This window comes from Pelodiscus sinensis, unplaced genomic scaffold, assembly GCF_049634645.1.
Source record: "Pelodiscus sinensis isolate JC-2024 unplaced genomic scaffold, ASM4963464v1 ctg43, whole genome shotgun sequence".
Taxonomy (NCBI): domain Eukaryota; kingdom Metazoa; phylum Chordata; order Testudines; family Trionychidae; genus Pelodiscus; species Pelodiscus sinensis.
The window spans coordinates 124,830-141,655 of NW_027465835.1; the positions used below are offsets into that span (position 1 = coordinate 124,830).

Here is a 16,826-nt window from a genome sequence, read left to right on the forward strand (position 1 = left end):
TTGCCAGCAATTCTTTATATACTAGGAAATCCCAGCTCAGAGCAAATTAATTTAATTGTTCTAACTTCTATACCCCAATATGCCAAAACCCGTCACAATTTCTGAAATAAAAACTCCTCTGCACAACACACAGAAAATAATCTGCCTTGATCTGTTCACCCTACAGAGCAGAAGAATTGAAGGAGACAGCATACCACATGTAGTGCCATTTGATACAGTGCAGCACTGTGTGCCACAAGGCTTCTGCAGAAACCAGCCACCTTGCCACTCCATCAAGTGCCTCAGACATATTCCAACTACTTCTGAGCAAATACCCCCGTCCCAACCTTTCCCACTTCAGTTTGCTATTACTTCCATTGCCTTACATTTGCACAACACTTTACAAAACCATGAACAGTGACTTTATTCAGCTAGTGATGTTTGCTTCAATATAAACCAGGGGTGGGCAAGAGAGCCTCTGCGGGCCAGATTCAGCCTGTGAAGCCGGTTGATCCGGCCCACGGATGCCCTGCTGCTCCCCTGCACCCAGGCCAATTGAGACCTGGGGACAGGGGCACGTGCGAAGTCTCCTCCCCCACAATGGGCATGCAGCACCTAGAGTGAACCACCAGCTATTTTGAACACGCATTCCCCCACCCCCAGGCCAATCAGGGTCTGTGGGTGGGGCAGTACGGGAAGTGACCTTGCCCCGCCCAAGGCCCTGTCCCTTCTGGGGTAACCCAGGGCTACTTCAAAGATTTGTGAAGTGGCCCCCCCTTGTAAAATTATTGCCCACCCCTGGTATAAACCAACCACCAACTGCAGCCCACTCAACCCTTCAAGAACTCACCTCTCAGGAAAACGTTAACAACTCTTCACTGACCCTATGTTTCCAGCCCACAGGGCAATAATGTACAGCTGAATCTTGTGAACTACACTGCATGGCTTTCAATTTGCAAAGTATTCAAAGGTCTACCTTGGTCATGACATATTTGTCACATTATTACATTTTCACACACCATTAACGTTTTTAGTTAGCAGTTGGGTTTTGGGAAGTGATAAATTAGCTTGAAAATGTCTAAAGGTTCTATGCACCTAGATTGGAGTTAGTCTCCAGTGCATTGGTATCCTGTTATGCTTAAAAACAGTGACTTAATTTTTAATGTTACCACTTCAATTTCATTTACAGCAGCAAATTTCCACCTGTAATTTTTCACTGCCTGCACGTTTGTACAAAATTGGCCAATTCACACATTAGAATCAAAACTCAACTACAATTTCATGTTTCTTCATCTCCTTATGAAATTAGTCTTAATCCAATATTTATATGGCCTATCTCTGTAGTCTGAGCAATCCCCGCAAGAAAGGGACGTAGTCTCTCTAATGAGCGGGGACCAAGGCACAAAGGGATTAAAAGGCTTTCCAAAGGCTTTCTTTGATAAGATAACGAGCCTTGTGGATAAGGGAGAAGCGGTGGATGTCATATACCTAGACTTTAGTAAGGCATTTGATACGGTCTCGCATGATATTCTTATTGATAAACTAGGCAAATATAACTTAGATAGGGCCACGATAAGGTGGGTGCATAATTGGCTGGATAACCGTAGTCAGAGAGTTGTTGTTAACGGTGCTAAATCCTGCTGGAAAGGGATAACAAGTGGAGTTCCTCAAGGGTCTGTTTTGGGACCCGTACTGTTCAATATCTTCATCAATGATGTAGATATTGGGATAGAGAGTACGCTTATTAAGTTTGCAGATGATACCAAACTGGGTGGGGTTGCGACTTCTTTGGAGGATAGGGACATAATTCAAAATGACCTTAGCAAGTTAGAGAAATGGTCAGAGGTAAACAGGATGAGGTTTAATAAAGAGAAATGCAAAGTGCTCCACTTAGGAAGGAACAATCAGTTCCATACATACAAGATGGGAAGCGACTGTCTAGGAAGGAGCATGGCGGAAAGGGATCTAGGGGTCATAGTGGACCACAAGTTGAATATGAGCCAACAGTGTGATGCTGTTGCAAAAAAAGCAAATATGATTCTAGGTTGTATCAACAGGTGTGTTGTAAGCAAAACTCGTGAAGTCATTCTGCCGCTCTACTCTGCACTAGTTAGGCCTCAGCTGGAGTACTGTGTCCAGTTCTGGGCGCCACATTTCAAGAAAGATGTGGAGAAATTGGAAAGGGTACAGAGAAGAGCGACAAGAATGATTAAAGGTTTAGAGAACATGACCTATGAAGCCAGGCTTCATGAACTGGGCTTGTTTAGTTTGGCAAAAAGAAGATTAAGGGGGGACATGATAGCGGTTTTCAAATATCTAAAAGGGTGTCACAAGGAGGAAGGCGAAAATTTGTTCCTCTTGGTTTCTGAGGACAGGACAAGGAGTAATGGGCTTAAAGTGCAGCAGGGGAGGTTTAGATTGGACATTAGGAAAAAATTCCTAACTGTCAGGGTGGTCAAATATTGGAATAAATTGCCAAGGGAGGTGGTGGAATCTCCCTCTCTGGAGATATTTAAGAACAGGTTAGATAGACATCTGTCAGGGATGGTGTAGACAGAGCTTGATCCTGCCTTGAGGGCGGGGGGCTGGACTCGATGACCTCTCGAGGTCCCTTCCAGTCCTATTATTCTATGATTCTATGAAATCTAACTCACTCTCGAGTTTGATTCAAGTGCCTCAGCCTCCAAAACCTCTTCCTCCCTCCTAATTTAAGTTCCATTCCATTCAAGAGGAGCTGCGTTATACGCATTTACTAGAAGTTGTAGGATATTCAAGGTCTCCCACACCCACACTTTATTCATTGGAGACCCTGAAATAATTTTATTATTATTCCCTAAAGCTATTACTGTGCTTCATCTTTTTTTTTCATAGCTTGAGAGAGGACCGAAATGCAAGCTATTCTGAAGCAGGTACCTATATTATGCAATAAGGCTTCATGCTGATAATCATTTATTATGCCACCTAATATAAGTGCAGAACTTACTAGAAAATTTTTAAATGCAGAAGGAAGAGGGAGAAGAGCAAAACACCAATTTTCAGTAACTTCTCCTCAAGCCAGATGTCCACAGCTTGGCAGAGAATTGTGTTAGTTTTGTTTGTTTAAAACCTAGAATTTATATTTTCCCAGTTGTGCATCTGTTTTCATAATCTATTCCAGTCAGTTTATATACTATTATGTACTAAAAATGCTCATTGAGGGCATGCTTACACAGCAGGGCTAAACTCGAAATAAGCTGCGCAACTTGAGCTACGCTAACTGTGTACCTTAAGTCGAAATAGCTTATTTTGACTTTTGGCGCTGTCTACACAGCGGTTATTTCGAGATAGAGCGCTCTTCCTCCGACTTCCCTTACTCCTCATACAATGAGGGTTACAGGAGTCAGAGTAAGAAGTCCTCTAGCTCGACATTATTTCGACATTATGTTGAAATAACTGCTTGTGTATAGACGCAGAATATGTTATTTCGAAATAACATCAGTTATTCTGAAATAACGCTGCTGTGTAGACGTAGCCTCAATTGCTGCTGCAAATTATATTTTAATAGTAACATTTAAGACCCTCGCCTCACCTTTGATATTTTTCTTGAGGCTTTACCAGATTCCATAAACATCTTATTCAAGAAGGCTTCAGGAGTAATGAAGCATATAATTTAAAAACAAATGTATCCACCTTTTCCAATTTATGGCAGAAAATTAAACATTAGGGTTTTTTTCCATTTATTTCTACAGAATCTCAGATTCTACAAAGATGCTAATACCTCATCACTGCAAGAGAGATTCTGATAGTGTTTCACTTTCTACAGGCATTTCTTTCCCTTTATTAGTAAGGATGTGTGAGAGGAAAAAAATCTCAGTTTATGTGTTCTCACCTAAAGTCAGGTCTTCAACATCATAATCAGATTCCATAGATTTAAATTGCGGTGTCACAAGATTACTTCAGATGAGCAAGATGCATGAATCCATTAAATAAGCCTTTCAAAACAGTCATGAAAACTTACTAACCCACAATCCACTCACCTTCAGTATGACAACTGCTTATAAACAATGTTTACATGGTCATCCAAAGAGTTAATCATCCTAGTGGAATATTTCCATGCTAATTTCTATAAGGAACACAAGGAGAAAAAGAACTGCTAAAAGTAATGGAAACCTCATATTACATTGTTCTTGACACGTCAGCAGTGCTATGGTTTTCCAGATGTTGCACTAATATGGGATACAATACTGAAAAAAGCTCTATGGGTATGTCTAGACTACATGCCTCTGGCGACAGAGGCATGTAAATTAGGCTACCCGGCACAGGAAAATGAAGCGGCGATTTAAATAATCGCCGCTTCATTTAAATTTAAATGGCTGCCGCACTAAGCCGATCAGCTGTTTGTCGGCTCAGCGCGGTAGTCTGGATGCTCCACGGTCGACATCAAAGGCATTTGTCGAACTCCCAGGTATGCTTCCTGGGATGAGGTTTCCTATGCCGGGTAGGTTTCCTATTCCTATTTTCCTATGCCGGGTAGCCTAATCTACATGCCTCTGTCGCCAGAGGCATGTAGTCTAGACGTACCTTATGGAAGTACATTACTAAGGGTATGTCTACACTACAAAGTTAATTCGAACTAACAGCCGTTAGTTCAAATTAACTTTAATAGGCGCTACACATGCAAACCGCTAGTTCGAACTTAATTCGAACTAGCGGAGCGCTTAATTCGAACTAGGTAAACCTCATTCTACGAGGACTAACGCCTAGTTCGAATTAACTAGTTCGAATTAAGGGCTGAGTAGCCACTTAATTCGAACTAGTGTGAGGCTAGCCCTCCCCAGCTTGCCCTGGTGGCCACTCTGGGCACCACCAGGGAAACTCTTCTGCCCCCCTCTTGGCCCCAGAGCCCTTAAAGGGGCACGGGCTGGCTACGGTGCCCGTGCCAGGTGCAAGCCTGCCAGCACCCAGCCAGCAGACCCTGCACCTGGCACGGCTCGAGCCAGCCACCCGCTATCACCCAGCCCTCCGCCTCTTCCCGGGACCAGGCTGGCGGCTCCCGGGAGCCTGCCCAGGTCCGCAAGAGGCGGGCGCCCACCTGGTCTAGTGCGGACATCATGGACCTCATCCACGACCTCCGCACTAGGCACAGGATAGTGGCCGTCTAGGGCAGGAGAGCTGCCAGCCTGGCCACGCAGGAACAGGTGTGCATGAAAAAAAGGGTGGTCCAGCGAGACCACCGACCCTGAGCTTAGAATGGCTGTACTGGGTCAGACCAAAGGTCCATCCAGCCTAGTAGCCTGTCTGCCGACAGTGGCCAACACTAGGGACCCTGGAGGGGATGGACCGAAACAATGACCAAGCCATTTGTCTCATGCCATCCATCTCCAGCCTTCCACAAACAGAGGCCAGGGACACCATTTCTACCCCCTGGCTAATACCACTCCATGGACCCAACCTCCATGACTTTATCTCACTTCTCTTTAAACTCAGTTCTAGTTCTAGCCTTCACAGCCTCCTGCAGCAAGGAGTTCCACAGGTTGACTATTTGCTTTGTGAAGAACTTTCTGTTGTTAGTTTGAAGCCTGCCACCCATTCCTTTCATTTGGTGTCCTCTAGTCCTTCTATTATGGGAACTAATGAAGAACTTTTCTTTATGCACCCTCTCCACACCACTCATGCTTTTATAGACCTCTATCCTATCCCCCCTCCGTCTCCTCTTTTCTAAGCTGAAAAGTCCCAGTCTCTTTAGCCTCTCTTCATATGGGACCTGTTCCAAACCCCTGATCATTTTAGTTGCCCTCCCCTCTCCCACCCTCTCTCTTCCCCTCTCCCACCTCCTTTTCCCAGTCTCCCCGAGTTTTGTTCAATAAAGAGAGATTCTATTTTTGAACACACGTTTTCTTTATTTTGTACATCAGGAAGGGGGGCTAGGGAAGGGTAAGTGGAAGGAGGTGAGGGAGGAATGGGGTACGAGCCCCCGATGGGGAGGACTGGGCTGGCTCTGCGGGCTTCTGGGTGTGGAAGCTCTTCTGCAGACCCCCAATTGCCCCCTCTCCCCAGATGGCAGCCTGCGGCAAGTGCAGCCGGGCTGATGGCCGAGTGCTGTGATGTGCCCAGTGTGGGCACTCAGGGCACTCCAAGCCAGGACTGCTTTGCAAGCGGGGAACCCCTGAGAACTGTCTGTCTGGGGATGGGGGTCGGGTCCCTTTAAGCACAGCCCTCGGCTAGCCTGAGACAGCAGCTCCACGCTCTAAGTCCTACTCTGATGCCCTGCCGGCACTGCTTCCGGCCATCCTTAAGCCCTGTTCAGGGTCCACTCAGTGTGGACATGCTAGTTCGAATTAGGAAAACGCTAATTCGAACTAGTTTTTAAGTCTGGATGTGCTAATTCGAACTAAGTTAGCTCGAATTAACTAATTCGAACTAAGTTAGTTCGAATTAGTGCTCTAGTGTAGACATACCCTAACAGTGTTGCTTTGTTTAGCGATGGCTTCTCAGTACAAGCACCTTCTGCTCATCTCACGACTGCTGATAACCATGGTTTGCTTCCAGCAGGAGTGTAAGCCAGAAATGCCTCCTTTACTTAAGAAAAGATCTGCAGCTTGAAGGCTTGCCTCTTTCATCAACAGAAGTTGGTCCAATTAAAAAAAATTAACCGCCCCCGGGTCTCTCTCCTTTCCTAAGAACACGGAACAATGGTAAGTTGATTGGCTTCACTTACATCACTTTCCAAGCAGGTGGTTTCTAGATATGGCCTATATTATTCATAACTATACTGTCATTTTGATATTGATACAATTAGGACAAGCAATTCCTTATTGGACTGGACAAAGATACTATACTAGAGGGGGTTCAATTACTGAATTGAATTCCAACTAAAGCAAGAAGGAAAAGGCAACAATCAATGTTGTTGACAAGAGCAAAGAAAGAAAGAAAAGTGAAAGGTAGCTATTGTAAACCCACAGAAATGGCGAACATTAAAAATCAGAGCAGCAGTTAAAAGACACAGAATTACCAACCACTAGCCTAGACGGAAATCAATCCCCAAATTCCTGACGTTTGAATTTCTCTTGAGGAAAAAAATGAATGCTGACAACCGACACAGTGGGCTCGATCAGAGGAGTAATGCACTCATCATAACTTACAAGACAGTTTCTAGGAGCTGACCAGTGAAGTGGCTTCAAGACTATTGCCAGACCCAGTAAGATGGTGAGGATAACAACCTCTAAAGACTTCAGTTTGAATGGTAGGAAGCAGAGAAACAGCATGTCTTTCATTTCATAAACACATACAAAGTCATTTTACACATTTACAGTGGACTCTATTTAAAAGAATATCTATGCAAGGAAGGAACTTAAAGGAATTTCAGTGCACCAAACCAAGATATACGGACACCCTTAAGTGCTCAAAGTAAATTTCCAGTGTAGGAAAGTCATTCTGTAAAAAACTTTTTCCACATGCCAAAATGAAAGCTACAAAGTCCTTTTAAAGCCAAACGGTGTTAGGGAACACCAGTTACATTATTTATATTAAAATAATTGAAATGCATCTAACAAAATGTTTTTTACCAACAAAAGCTGATGCCCACATAAATCTGTTAGGGTATGTCTACACTACAAAGTTAATTTGAACTAACAGACGTTAGTTCGAATTAACTTTGATAGGTGCTACACTAGCGCTCCGCTAGTTCGAACTTAATTGGAACTAGCGGAGCGCTTAGTTCGAACTAGGTAAACCTCATTCTACGAGGACTAAGCCTAGTTCGAACTTACTAGTTCAAATTAAGGGCTGTGTAGCCCCTTAATTCGAACTAGTGGGAGGCTAGCCCTCCCCAGCTTTCCCTGGTGGCCACTCTGGCCAACACCAGGGAAACTCGTATGCCCCCCTCCCGGCCCCGGACCCCTTAAAGGGGCATGGGCTGGCTACGGTGCCCGTGCCAGGTGCAAGCCTGCCAGCACCCAGCTAGCAGACCCTGCACCTGCCACGGCTCGAGCCAGCCACCCGATGCCCCCCAGCCCTCCCCCTCTTCCCGGGACCAGGCTGGCGGCTCCCGGGAGCTTGCCCGGGACCGCAAGAGGCGGGCATCCGCCTGGTCTAGTGCGGACATCGTGGACCTCATCCACGACCTCCGCACTAGGCACAGGAAAGTGGCCGTCTAGGGCAGGAGAGCTGCCAGCCTGGCCACCCAGGAGCAGGTGTGCATGAAAATCAAGGTGGTCCACTGAGACCCCCGACCCTGAGCCCTGAGCTTACAATGGCCATCCTGGGTCAGACCAAAGGTCCATCTAGCCCAGTAGCCTGTCTGCCGACAGCGGCCAACACTAGGGACCCTGGAGGGGATGGACCGACGACAGTGACCAAGCCATTTGTCTCGTGCCATCCCTCTCCAGCCTTCCACAAACTTTGGGCAGGGACACCATTCCTACCCCCTGGCTAATAGCACTCCATGGACCCAACCTCCATGACTTGATCTCACTTCTCTTTAAACTCTGTTCTAGTTCTAGCCTTCACAGCCTCCTGCAGCAAGGAGTTCCACAGGTTGACTCTTTGCTTTGTGAAGAAGAACTTTCTGTTACTAGTTTGAAGCCTGCTACCCATTCCTTTCCTTTGGTGTCCTCTAGTCCTTCTATTATGGGAACTAATGAAGAACTTTTCTTGATGCACCCTCTCCACTCCACTCATGCTTTTATAGACCTCTATCATATCCCCCCTCCGTATCCTCTTTTCTAAGCTGAAATGTCCCAGTCTCTTTAGCCTCTCTTCATATGGGACCTGTTCCAAACCTTTAATCATTGTAGTTGCCCTCCCCTCTCCCACCCTCTCTCTTCCCCTCTCCCACATCCTTTTCCCAGTCTCCCCCAGTTTTGTTCAATAAAGAGAGTTTCTATTTTTGAACACACGTTTTCTTTATTTTGTACATCAGGAAGGGGGGCTAGGGAAGGGTAAGTGGAAGGAGGTGAGGGAGGAATGGGGTACGAGCCCCCGATGGGGAGGACTGGGCTGGCTCTGCGGGCTTCTGGGGGTGGAAGCTCTCCTGCAGCCCCCCAATTGCCCCCTCTCCCCAGATGGCAGCCTGCGGCAAGTGCAGCCGGTCTGATGGCTGAGTGCTGTGATGTGCCCAGTGTGGGCACTCAGGGCACTCCAAGCCAGGACTGCTTTGCAAGCAGGGCACCCCTGAGAACTGTCTGTCCGGGGTGGGGGTCGGGTCCCTTTAAGCACAGCCCTTGGCTAGCCTGAGACAGCAGCTCCACGCTCTAAGTCCTCATCTGATGCCCTGCTGGCACTGCTTCCGGCCATCCTTAGCACGGCAGCCCAGCAGGGGAAGCCTGTCTGGGGCCACAGCAGCAGTGCTGGAGCAGTGGAGCTGGGACTGTGGCAGGTCAGCAGCCCGATTGGGGCTGCATACTGGCCAGCAGTGGGGCCAGTGTTGTGTGTTCTCGTGCTGGCAGTGGGGCTGGAGCAGCATCTATGGCAGCAAAGATGGGGCAGCCGTGTCACCCAGCTGGCAGCGGTGCCGAAGTAGCCAGCGGTGGGGAGGGGTGGCAGGCTGAGGGGGCTGGTGGCAGGGGACCTTCGCTGGTCCAACTAATTCCCTCATCCAGGACTGCTCAGGTCCCGAGGGTGCCGGACCAGTGAAGTCCAACCTGTACCACAGCTACCCCTCAGAATTATTTATATTGTTCTTCATACCCTCTTGAATGAAATGACTCACAAGAAAGAGGGTGCACAAACAGATATAGACACATCAACAAGCTTGCTGCAATACAGAAGCAAGTTGAGAGAAGCAGGAATTGCACCTCACCTATCTGTGAAATGCTAGGGTCTCTGGCAGGATGGACACATGAATAATCTATGGCCATTCCACTAGGGACCCTACCCCAGAACAACATGGGTTTCTGAAGCTTTTTCCTTAAGTTTTGTAAAGCTTTCCAATAGGCATTTAACCTAATTTGGAATTTATTTCTAAGGGTATGTCTACACTGCAAAGTTCATTCGAAACAACAGCCGTTACTTCAACTTAACTTTAATAGCGTCTACACATGCAAACCGCTATTTTGAAATAAATTCCCAATAGCAGAGCGCTTGATTTGAATTTGGTAAACCTCGTTCCACGAGGAGTAACGCCAAATTCAAAATAGCTATTTCGAATGAAGTGCTGTGTAGACACTTAATTCGAAATAGGGGGCCTCCAGCCCTTCCCAGGGAGCCCTGGTGGCCACTCTGGGCACAACCAGGAAAACTCCTCTCCTCTCCCCCAGCCCCGGAGCCATTAAAGGGGTAGCCCCTGGCCACAGTGCCTGTGCCAGCTCCAAGCCTGCCAGTCCAGAGCCAGCAGTGGCCACCGGGGCCCCCGACCCAGTGGCCCCAAAACATGAGCCAGCAAGCCACTGGCAGCCAGCCCTCCACCGCTCCCCAGGAGCAGTCTGCCAGCTCCCAGGAGCCTGACGGGCTGGAGAAGGCGGGCGCCTTCCTGGTCCAGGGTGGAGATCATGGACCTTATTCAGGTTTGGGGGGGTTGCCCCCAACGTCCATGATCTCCGCACTAGACAGAGGAATGCGGCAGTTTATGGCAGGACAGCTGCCAGCCTGGCCACCAAAGGCCACATGCGAACCCAGGAGCAGGTTTGCATGAAAATCAAGTTGGTCCGGCGAGACCCCCCAACCCTGGGCCCTGAGCTTCCCCTCCTCCTTCTTCCCCTTGCTTCCCCCTTCCAGCTCCCTCCTCCCAGGTTTCCCCCTTCCCTCTTCCACCCTCTCTCTTCCCCTCTCCCACCTCCTTTTCCCAGTCTCCCCAGAGGTTCATCCCCCCCCCCCCTGCAGTTTTGTTCAATAAACCCAGTTTCTATTTTTGAACATACGTGTCTTTTGATTGACATCAGGAAGGGGGGCTAGGGAGGGTTACGTGGAAGGACGTGAGGGAGAAATGGGGCACGAGCCCCTGGTGGGGAGGACTGGGGAGGCTCTGAGGGCTTCTGGGGGTGGACGATCTCCCTCAGGGCCTCCTGGATCCTGACAGCCCCCCGATGGACCCCCTTATGGCAGCCTGCAGCAAGTGCAGCCGGGCTGATAGCAACGACCCCACGAGATGCACCAGCGTGCCCGGGGCAGCTCTGGCTCCACGTGGCCGAGTGCTGTGGTGTCCCGAGTGCGGGCACTCAGGGCACTCCAAGCCAGGACTGCTTTGCTGTCCCTCATCGAGGTAGACAAGCAAGCGGGGAACCCTGAGAACTGTCTGTCCGGGGTGGGGGTAGGGTCCCTTTAAGCATGGAGCTCAGATAGTGTGTGGGGCTGCTGCCTGAGGCTAAGTCCTAACCTGATGCCCTGCCAGCACTGGTTCTGGCCAGCCTTAACTTTGGTTCAGGGTCCAATCAGTGTGGACGTGCTATTTCTAAATAGGTTTTGTGTGTAGATGCATTAATTTGAATGAGTTTAATTCGAATTAAGTTAACTCAAATTAACGCTGTAATGTAGACGTACCCTAAGAGACTACAACAGACTCCATTTTGGAATATGTGGTGTTTGATTACTGAGATCTATTATCAGGAGAAAACCACAGAGGTTATTCGCCATATAATTAATCTATGAGTCCAATATTCTCCTCTTCTTTTGGACTATCTGGCACTTTTGTTTGGCAGCTAGAGACTGATGCAGTTTACTAGTTCACCACAGTTGTATTTGACCCCGCTTCCACATACACTGGAGAAAGAAGGTGCAAAGAGGCCCTCCCCCACTCAGCATATTACTGCAGGATGTGGATGGCAGCATGTTGAAGCACAAGGACCAGGCAGTGTCATTGGCACTGCTTACCTAGCCAGCAGGAACCCATCCCCACCAGACTCCATCAAAGGACACAGGGCTGAGACCAGGCTACACTTTTTCAGAAATGAAAAAATGTACTGCTTGCCACGCTCCATCAGAGGCCTCAGAATAAGGATTCCAGAGTGATCTTTCCCAAGACTACAGGGCTCAAAATCAGAGCTCAGGCCATATAGTTTTACTGATAATGAAGCACTGAAGTCAGTGGTGGACAATCTGCAGCATGCAGACCCACCCTAGCTTCTCCCCTTCCCCACACACCTCTCACAAATTGGGGCACCGGAGCCCCACACTTCCTACATCTACCCCCCCGTCCCAGAACTTTTGGAGCATGTGAATTGCCTTATTTGCACTCCGTCCCTGCCCCTTCCCCATCTGCCCAGAGCTGAAACGACACAGTTTCAGCTCTGGGAGGGAGGGGAAGGATCATGAATCAGGCAATTTGAGCATTCTGAAAATGCTGGGAGGGAGGGCAGATGGGGGGGGGGGAGTGGGGCCACAGGTGGAACCCCAGTGCGCTGCAGGCTGCTGTGGCCCACTGAGGTGAAAGCAGCCCACTCATGTTGCCCACCTACTACTCATAGGTGCCCATCCCTGGCTGGAGTTCTCTTCCCTTAAGGAATTTAATCAACCTTGTGAAAACAGAAAATCCCATTTTGGGCAGGGATGGGGAGGAGTGGAGTTCATGGAGATCTTAAGGGAGGCAAATGCCCATTTTTTGGTGGCAGACTAGAAAGAAGAGTCTAAGTCTTCTTCAGTTCAAGATACAGTAGAGGCTAGTTAGATGCAAGACTTCGCTGGACAAAGAGCAATGTAACTTGGCATGCAGAAAAGTATTTACACAAATCTATCCTACAGACAAGTCACACGTTCATTGTACTTTAGCTTTTGATGCCCTGTACATTTATTAATTCAACAACTTTATTATTTGAAAAGAGTTTTCCTAATTTTTCTATATTTTGGCCTGGTGCAAGGAAAAAAATGTTCCCTCAGCATGTCTATTCCTTTAACATCTATTCTTTAAAAAGGTCTTTTCTGTACAATAAAAAAATAGTACAAAAACCGCAACTCACTGGCAAAGTAGAAAGAAGGGCCTGTCTCCTTGCTGTATGGTATTTTGGGACATGCTGAATTTGGGAAATAGAAAGGTAAATTAGCCTCTTGCCATGTGCACACTTCTAATCTTCTGGAATGATTGTCATTCATTTATTTTTGAATATTGTAGGTTCATGCAAATATCATTTTTATTTGTTTAGTTAACAGTGCTGGATATTTTACTGAATTTTACAACTGAGTGAAGTTGAAATAAAATATGCCCCAATAAGCCCTCCTTTGAACTGTTAACACTGAGGGCCCCGCTTTTTACTTTAATATAAAAATAGATATTGAGTTATTAACACTCCAACAATAACCTTAGGAGGTAGAGTTAAACGGATTACAATTAATCAAACAAATAAATAGGCTTTTGTTTTTCAGCTGTATCACTGAGATCCTAACAGTTCCAAAAGACACCTTTGGAGATGGTTTGCTCTTAATCCTTGAAATTTATAACATATCCTAAATAGTCCAATGGTGGGTATTAGAACTTATTGCAAAGACAGAAAAACAGATAAGGTTAGAGAGAACACCAGATCAATAAAACATTTGTGGAAATGAGAGGGAAAGATACAAGAACAAGCAAAAGAATAAATAATGCATCTGTGTAAAATCAAAATTTGGTTTTACATATGTCTTTTACACACACACACACACACACACACACACACACACACACACACACACGAAGTTTTACAGAAGCATCCACCTAAAGAATATACAATTTATCCAAATGACAAAACTAGTGGGAGTTAACTGTTACAGGAATATATTTGTCCTTACAGCTTGAGTTTTCAATAGAAAAACTTGACAACTCAATTACCTATCACTGGTATTCTGGAGATAACAAGCAGCTCATACCTATCAGAAAGTACAAAGCTTGAGCCACTGTTCTTTAGAACCAATAAATGGATTAGTTCTGTAGGAGTGGCAATCATATATTGCTGCTTTGTTTCAGTGTAAGGTGTCTATTTCAAACTTTTCACAATAAGAATTTATATATGGTTTATTAAAAGATCCAACATCAGATCCAGTATCAGATCAAGTATCAGTCTTTTTGTTAATGGTGTCCAGTTTTCGGGTTTATTTGAAGGAGCAAGAAGAAAAATGGTTGTTTGACCTTCTCTCAATGTTTCAGGGAAAACAATGGCTTGGGTGTTGCTCCATCATGTTTAGAAGTGCCACTAAGGGTGCACTTAGTTTAGCTACTCTCATATAGTTTAGCTACTTTCCATCTGTTGAAGAACATTCAACTTCAGGAATTGAAGTAATAAAAGTGTGGCACTCAAGAGCAGTGACAAAGACACCTGTCAGAACTCCTGAATTGCCTACTACAGTGGACATCTAGCAGAAATATTAACTCACACAGCATTTGCTAAAGGGAATCCTGAAAACTGCATCATCTGAGCCTTCACTACCAAAAAGATTTACCACGTATAGAATGCTACATGCATTTCAGGATTCAGGTTCCTCTCCCATGGAGGAAAAAAGTAACTTTCAGCAAATAATGTAAGAGAATTTAGAACTGAATTTAATTCTCTTCATTCAACAGTTACTACTGTTTGTCATGATTTTTACTTGCTTCAAACTAATCAGGAGGGTGAAGTTTTCAGAGATTTTATGCACTGATTGAGAAAATGTTAGGAGAATGCTTTAAAAGCCATTAACACTTCCCCTCCCCAATGCAGCTGTCCTTCTGGACTTCTTTATTATGTAACTCAAAACACTCAGGTAGAATAAGAAGTAGTTACTGACCCTGTTGAGTAACGATGGTTCTTCAAGATGTGTCCCGCTGTGGGTGCACCACTCAGGTGTCAGTGCATCCTCACGCCGATGATCGGAGATTTCTAGCCTAGCAGTGCCTTCCCGCACCGTGCATGTGCAGCAGCCATCTCGCACTTTTTTTGTCCGTTAGCTGCGTACACGGCGTGAATCTCGCTCTGTTCCTTTTCTACCAGAAATCCTGTAATGGACTACGAAGTAGAGGGGAGGAAGGGAGGGTAGTGGAGCATCCACAGGGACACACATCTCGAAGAACCATAGTTACTTCACAGGGTGAGTAACTTCTCCTTCAAGTGGTGTCCCTGTGGGTGCTCCACTCAAGTGAGTAAAAAGCAGCACCCACCGTTGTGGAGATGGGACTTTGGAGTCATCTACTGGCAGAAGCAAGGGCGGAATCGCCCACAGAGGTGGTAGGTACTGGCCCTTGCAGTAACACATAATGTTGTGCTAAAGTATGTGCTCAAGACCATGTAGCCTCCCTGCAGATGTCAGCTAGCGGGACATTACGTAGAACGGCAGTAGATGCAGCCATCACTCAGGTGGAGTGTGCTGTGACTGCTTGTGGCAGTTCCTTGTTTCTGAGTCTATAGCAGGTATTTATGCAAGTTGCGGATACGCACTGTGTGGAGACGGCTGTTCCCTTGCCAGGACTGAACATGGATTTAAAAAGTCTGTTAGATTTTCTAAAGGGTTTTGTTCTGTCTATTTAGAATGCAATAGTCCTTCTTGTATCAAGGGTATATAGTACCGCCTCCCTCAGGGTAGTAAGTGGGCAGATAAACGTGCTCGTTCACGTGAAAGTCGGAGATAACCTTTGGTAAAAACTTTGGATGGGGTCTGAGAATAATCTTATCTCTAGTGAAGAGCATATATGGTGGGTCTGCCATAAGGGCTGTGATTTCGCTTACTCATCGTGCAGATGTGATCACAACGAGGATGGACACTTTCATGACCATGTGTTTCATTGAGGCCGTCGCTAAGGGTTCAAAAGGAGGTCTTGTTAAGGAGTCTAACACAAGGTTTAGCTCACAAGGTGGGACAAATGGACATATGTGGGGTCGTACTTGAGAGACATCTGCTAGGAACCACTTAGTGATGGGATGTGTGAACACCAACATGTCGTTTACCAGCTTGTGGAAAATGGTGATGGCTGACAGACGGACTCTAATGGAGAGTCCCATGTCACTGAGGTCCATCAAGGATTCCAACACGGTAGGTATTGGGGAAGTATGTGCTTGTAGATTGCGTTGGCTGCACCATTGCTGAAACCTCTTCTATTTGGTTTTGATAGGTGTACCTCGTGGAAGGGTGGTGACTGCTGAGGAGGATCTGTTTCACTCTCTGGGAGCAGGTAAGTTCATTCTGGAACCACGGAGAAGCCAGGTGATAAGCTTCAGACTCTGAGGGTTCAGGTGATGTGTTTGCCCGTTGTGTTGAGTTAATGATCGAGAACTGATGGGGAGTTGAATGGGTTTGGCGATTGACAGGTAACAGAGGTACAGAAACCAGTGTTGTCTTGGCTAATATGGTGTTATTAGGATGATCTTTGCTTGGCTGCCATATGTCCTAGGGCCTGTAAACGTATTTGAACGGTTGTCATCAGGGACTGTAAAAGAGTTTGGACAATGTCGCACAGTGTTTGGAAACGACTCGGGGAGAAATGCCCTAGGCCACGGTAGAGTCTAGAAGCGCTCTGATGAATTCTATTCTCTGGGAGGGATCCAGAGTAGATTTCTGCACATTTATTAAAAGACCCAGCCGGGTAAAATTGTTTTGAGTAAGGTCTGTCATGATAACTGTGTATTATCGGGAGGACCCCTGATTAAGCAATCGTTGAGGTACGGGAATATGACCCCCCCCCCCCCCCCACTGCTTTGTTCTTGAGCTTCATCTCGTGGTCCTTCCTAGCCCTGGTAGTCATACTTTGACAACGTGGGCACTTCTGCGCCACATGACCTTTGCCTAGGCACTTTATATATGAGGTGTGCCCGTCTGAGGTGGGCATCGAGTCTCTGCAGTAGTTACATTTTTTTAAAGCCAGGGGAGCCTGGCATAATGCTGCTTGGGGCTAAGAACTTGGAGCGGAAACCAAATGAAGGGAGAAAAACCAGGGAGTAACTTTTTTTTAATGGTAACTAACACACACTACTAACCCTAAACTGAATAAACTGCAACCA

At 46.5% G+C, this 16,826-nt stretch overlaps 1 protein-coding gene across 13 annotated transcripts in view; it reads right to left on the reverse strand.

Annotated features, from left to right (window-relative positions):
- LOC102445074 (ataxin-2-like) overlaps positions 1-16,826 on the reverse strand; it is a 249,598-nt gene that overhangs the window by 12,335 nt on the left and 220,437 nt on the right. For 11 of the 13 annotated variants that reach the window (XM_075914768.1, XM_075914775.1, XM_075914772.1 and 8 more), the window contains one exon: positions 12,846-12,899. The exons of the other annotated variants lie outside the window; for them this stretch is intronic. In XM_075914768.1, coding sequence (XP_075770883.1) covers positions 12,846-12,899 — 54 coding nt within the window. The remainder of the gene's footprint in view (positions 1-12,845; positions 12,900-16,826) is intronic. 13 annotated transcript variants of the gene reach the window in all.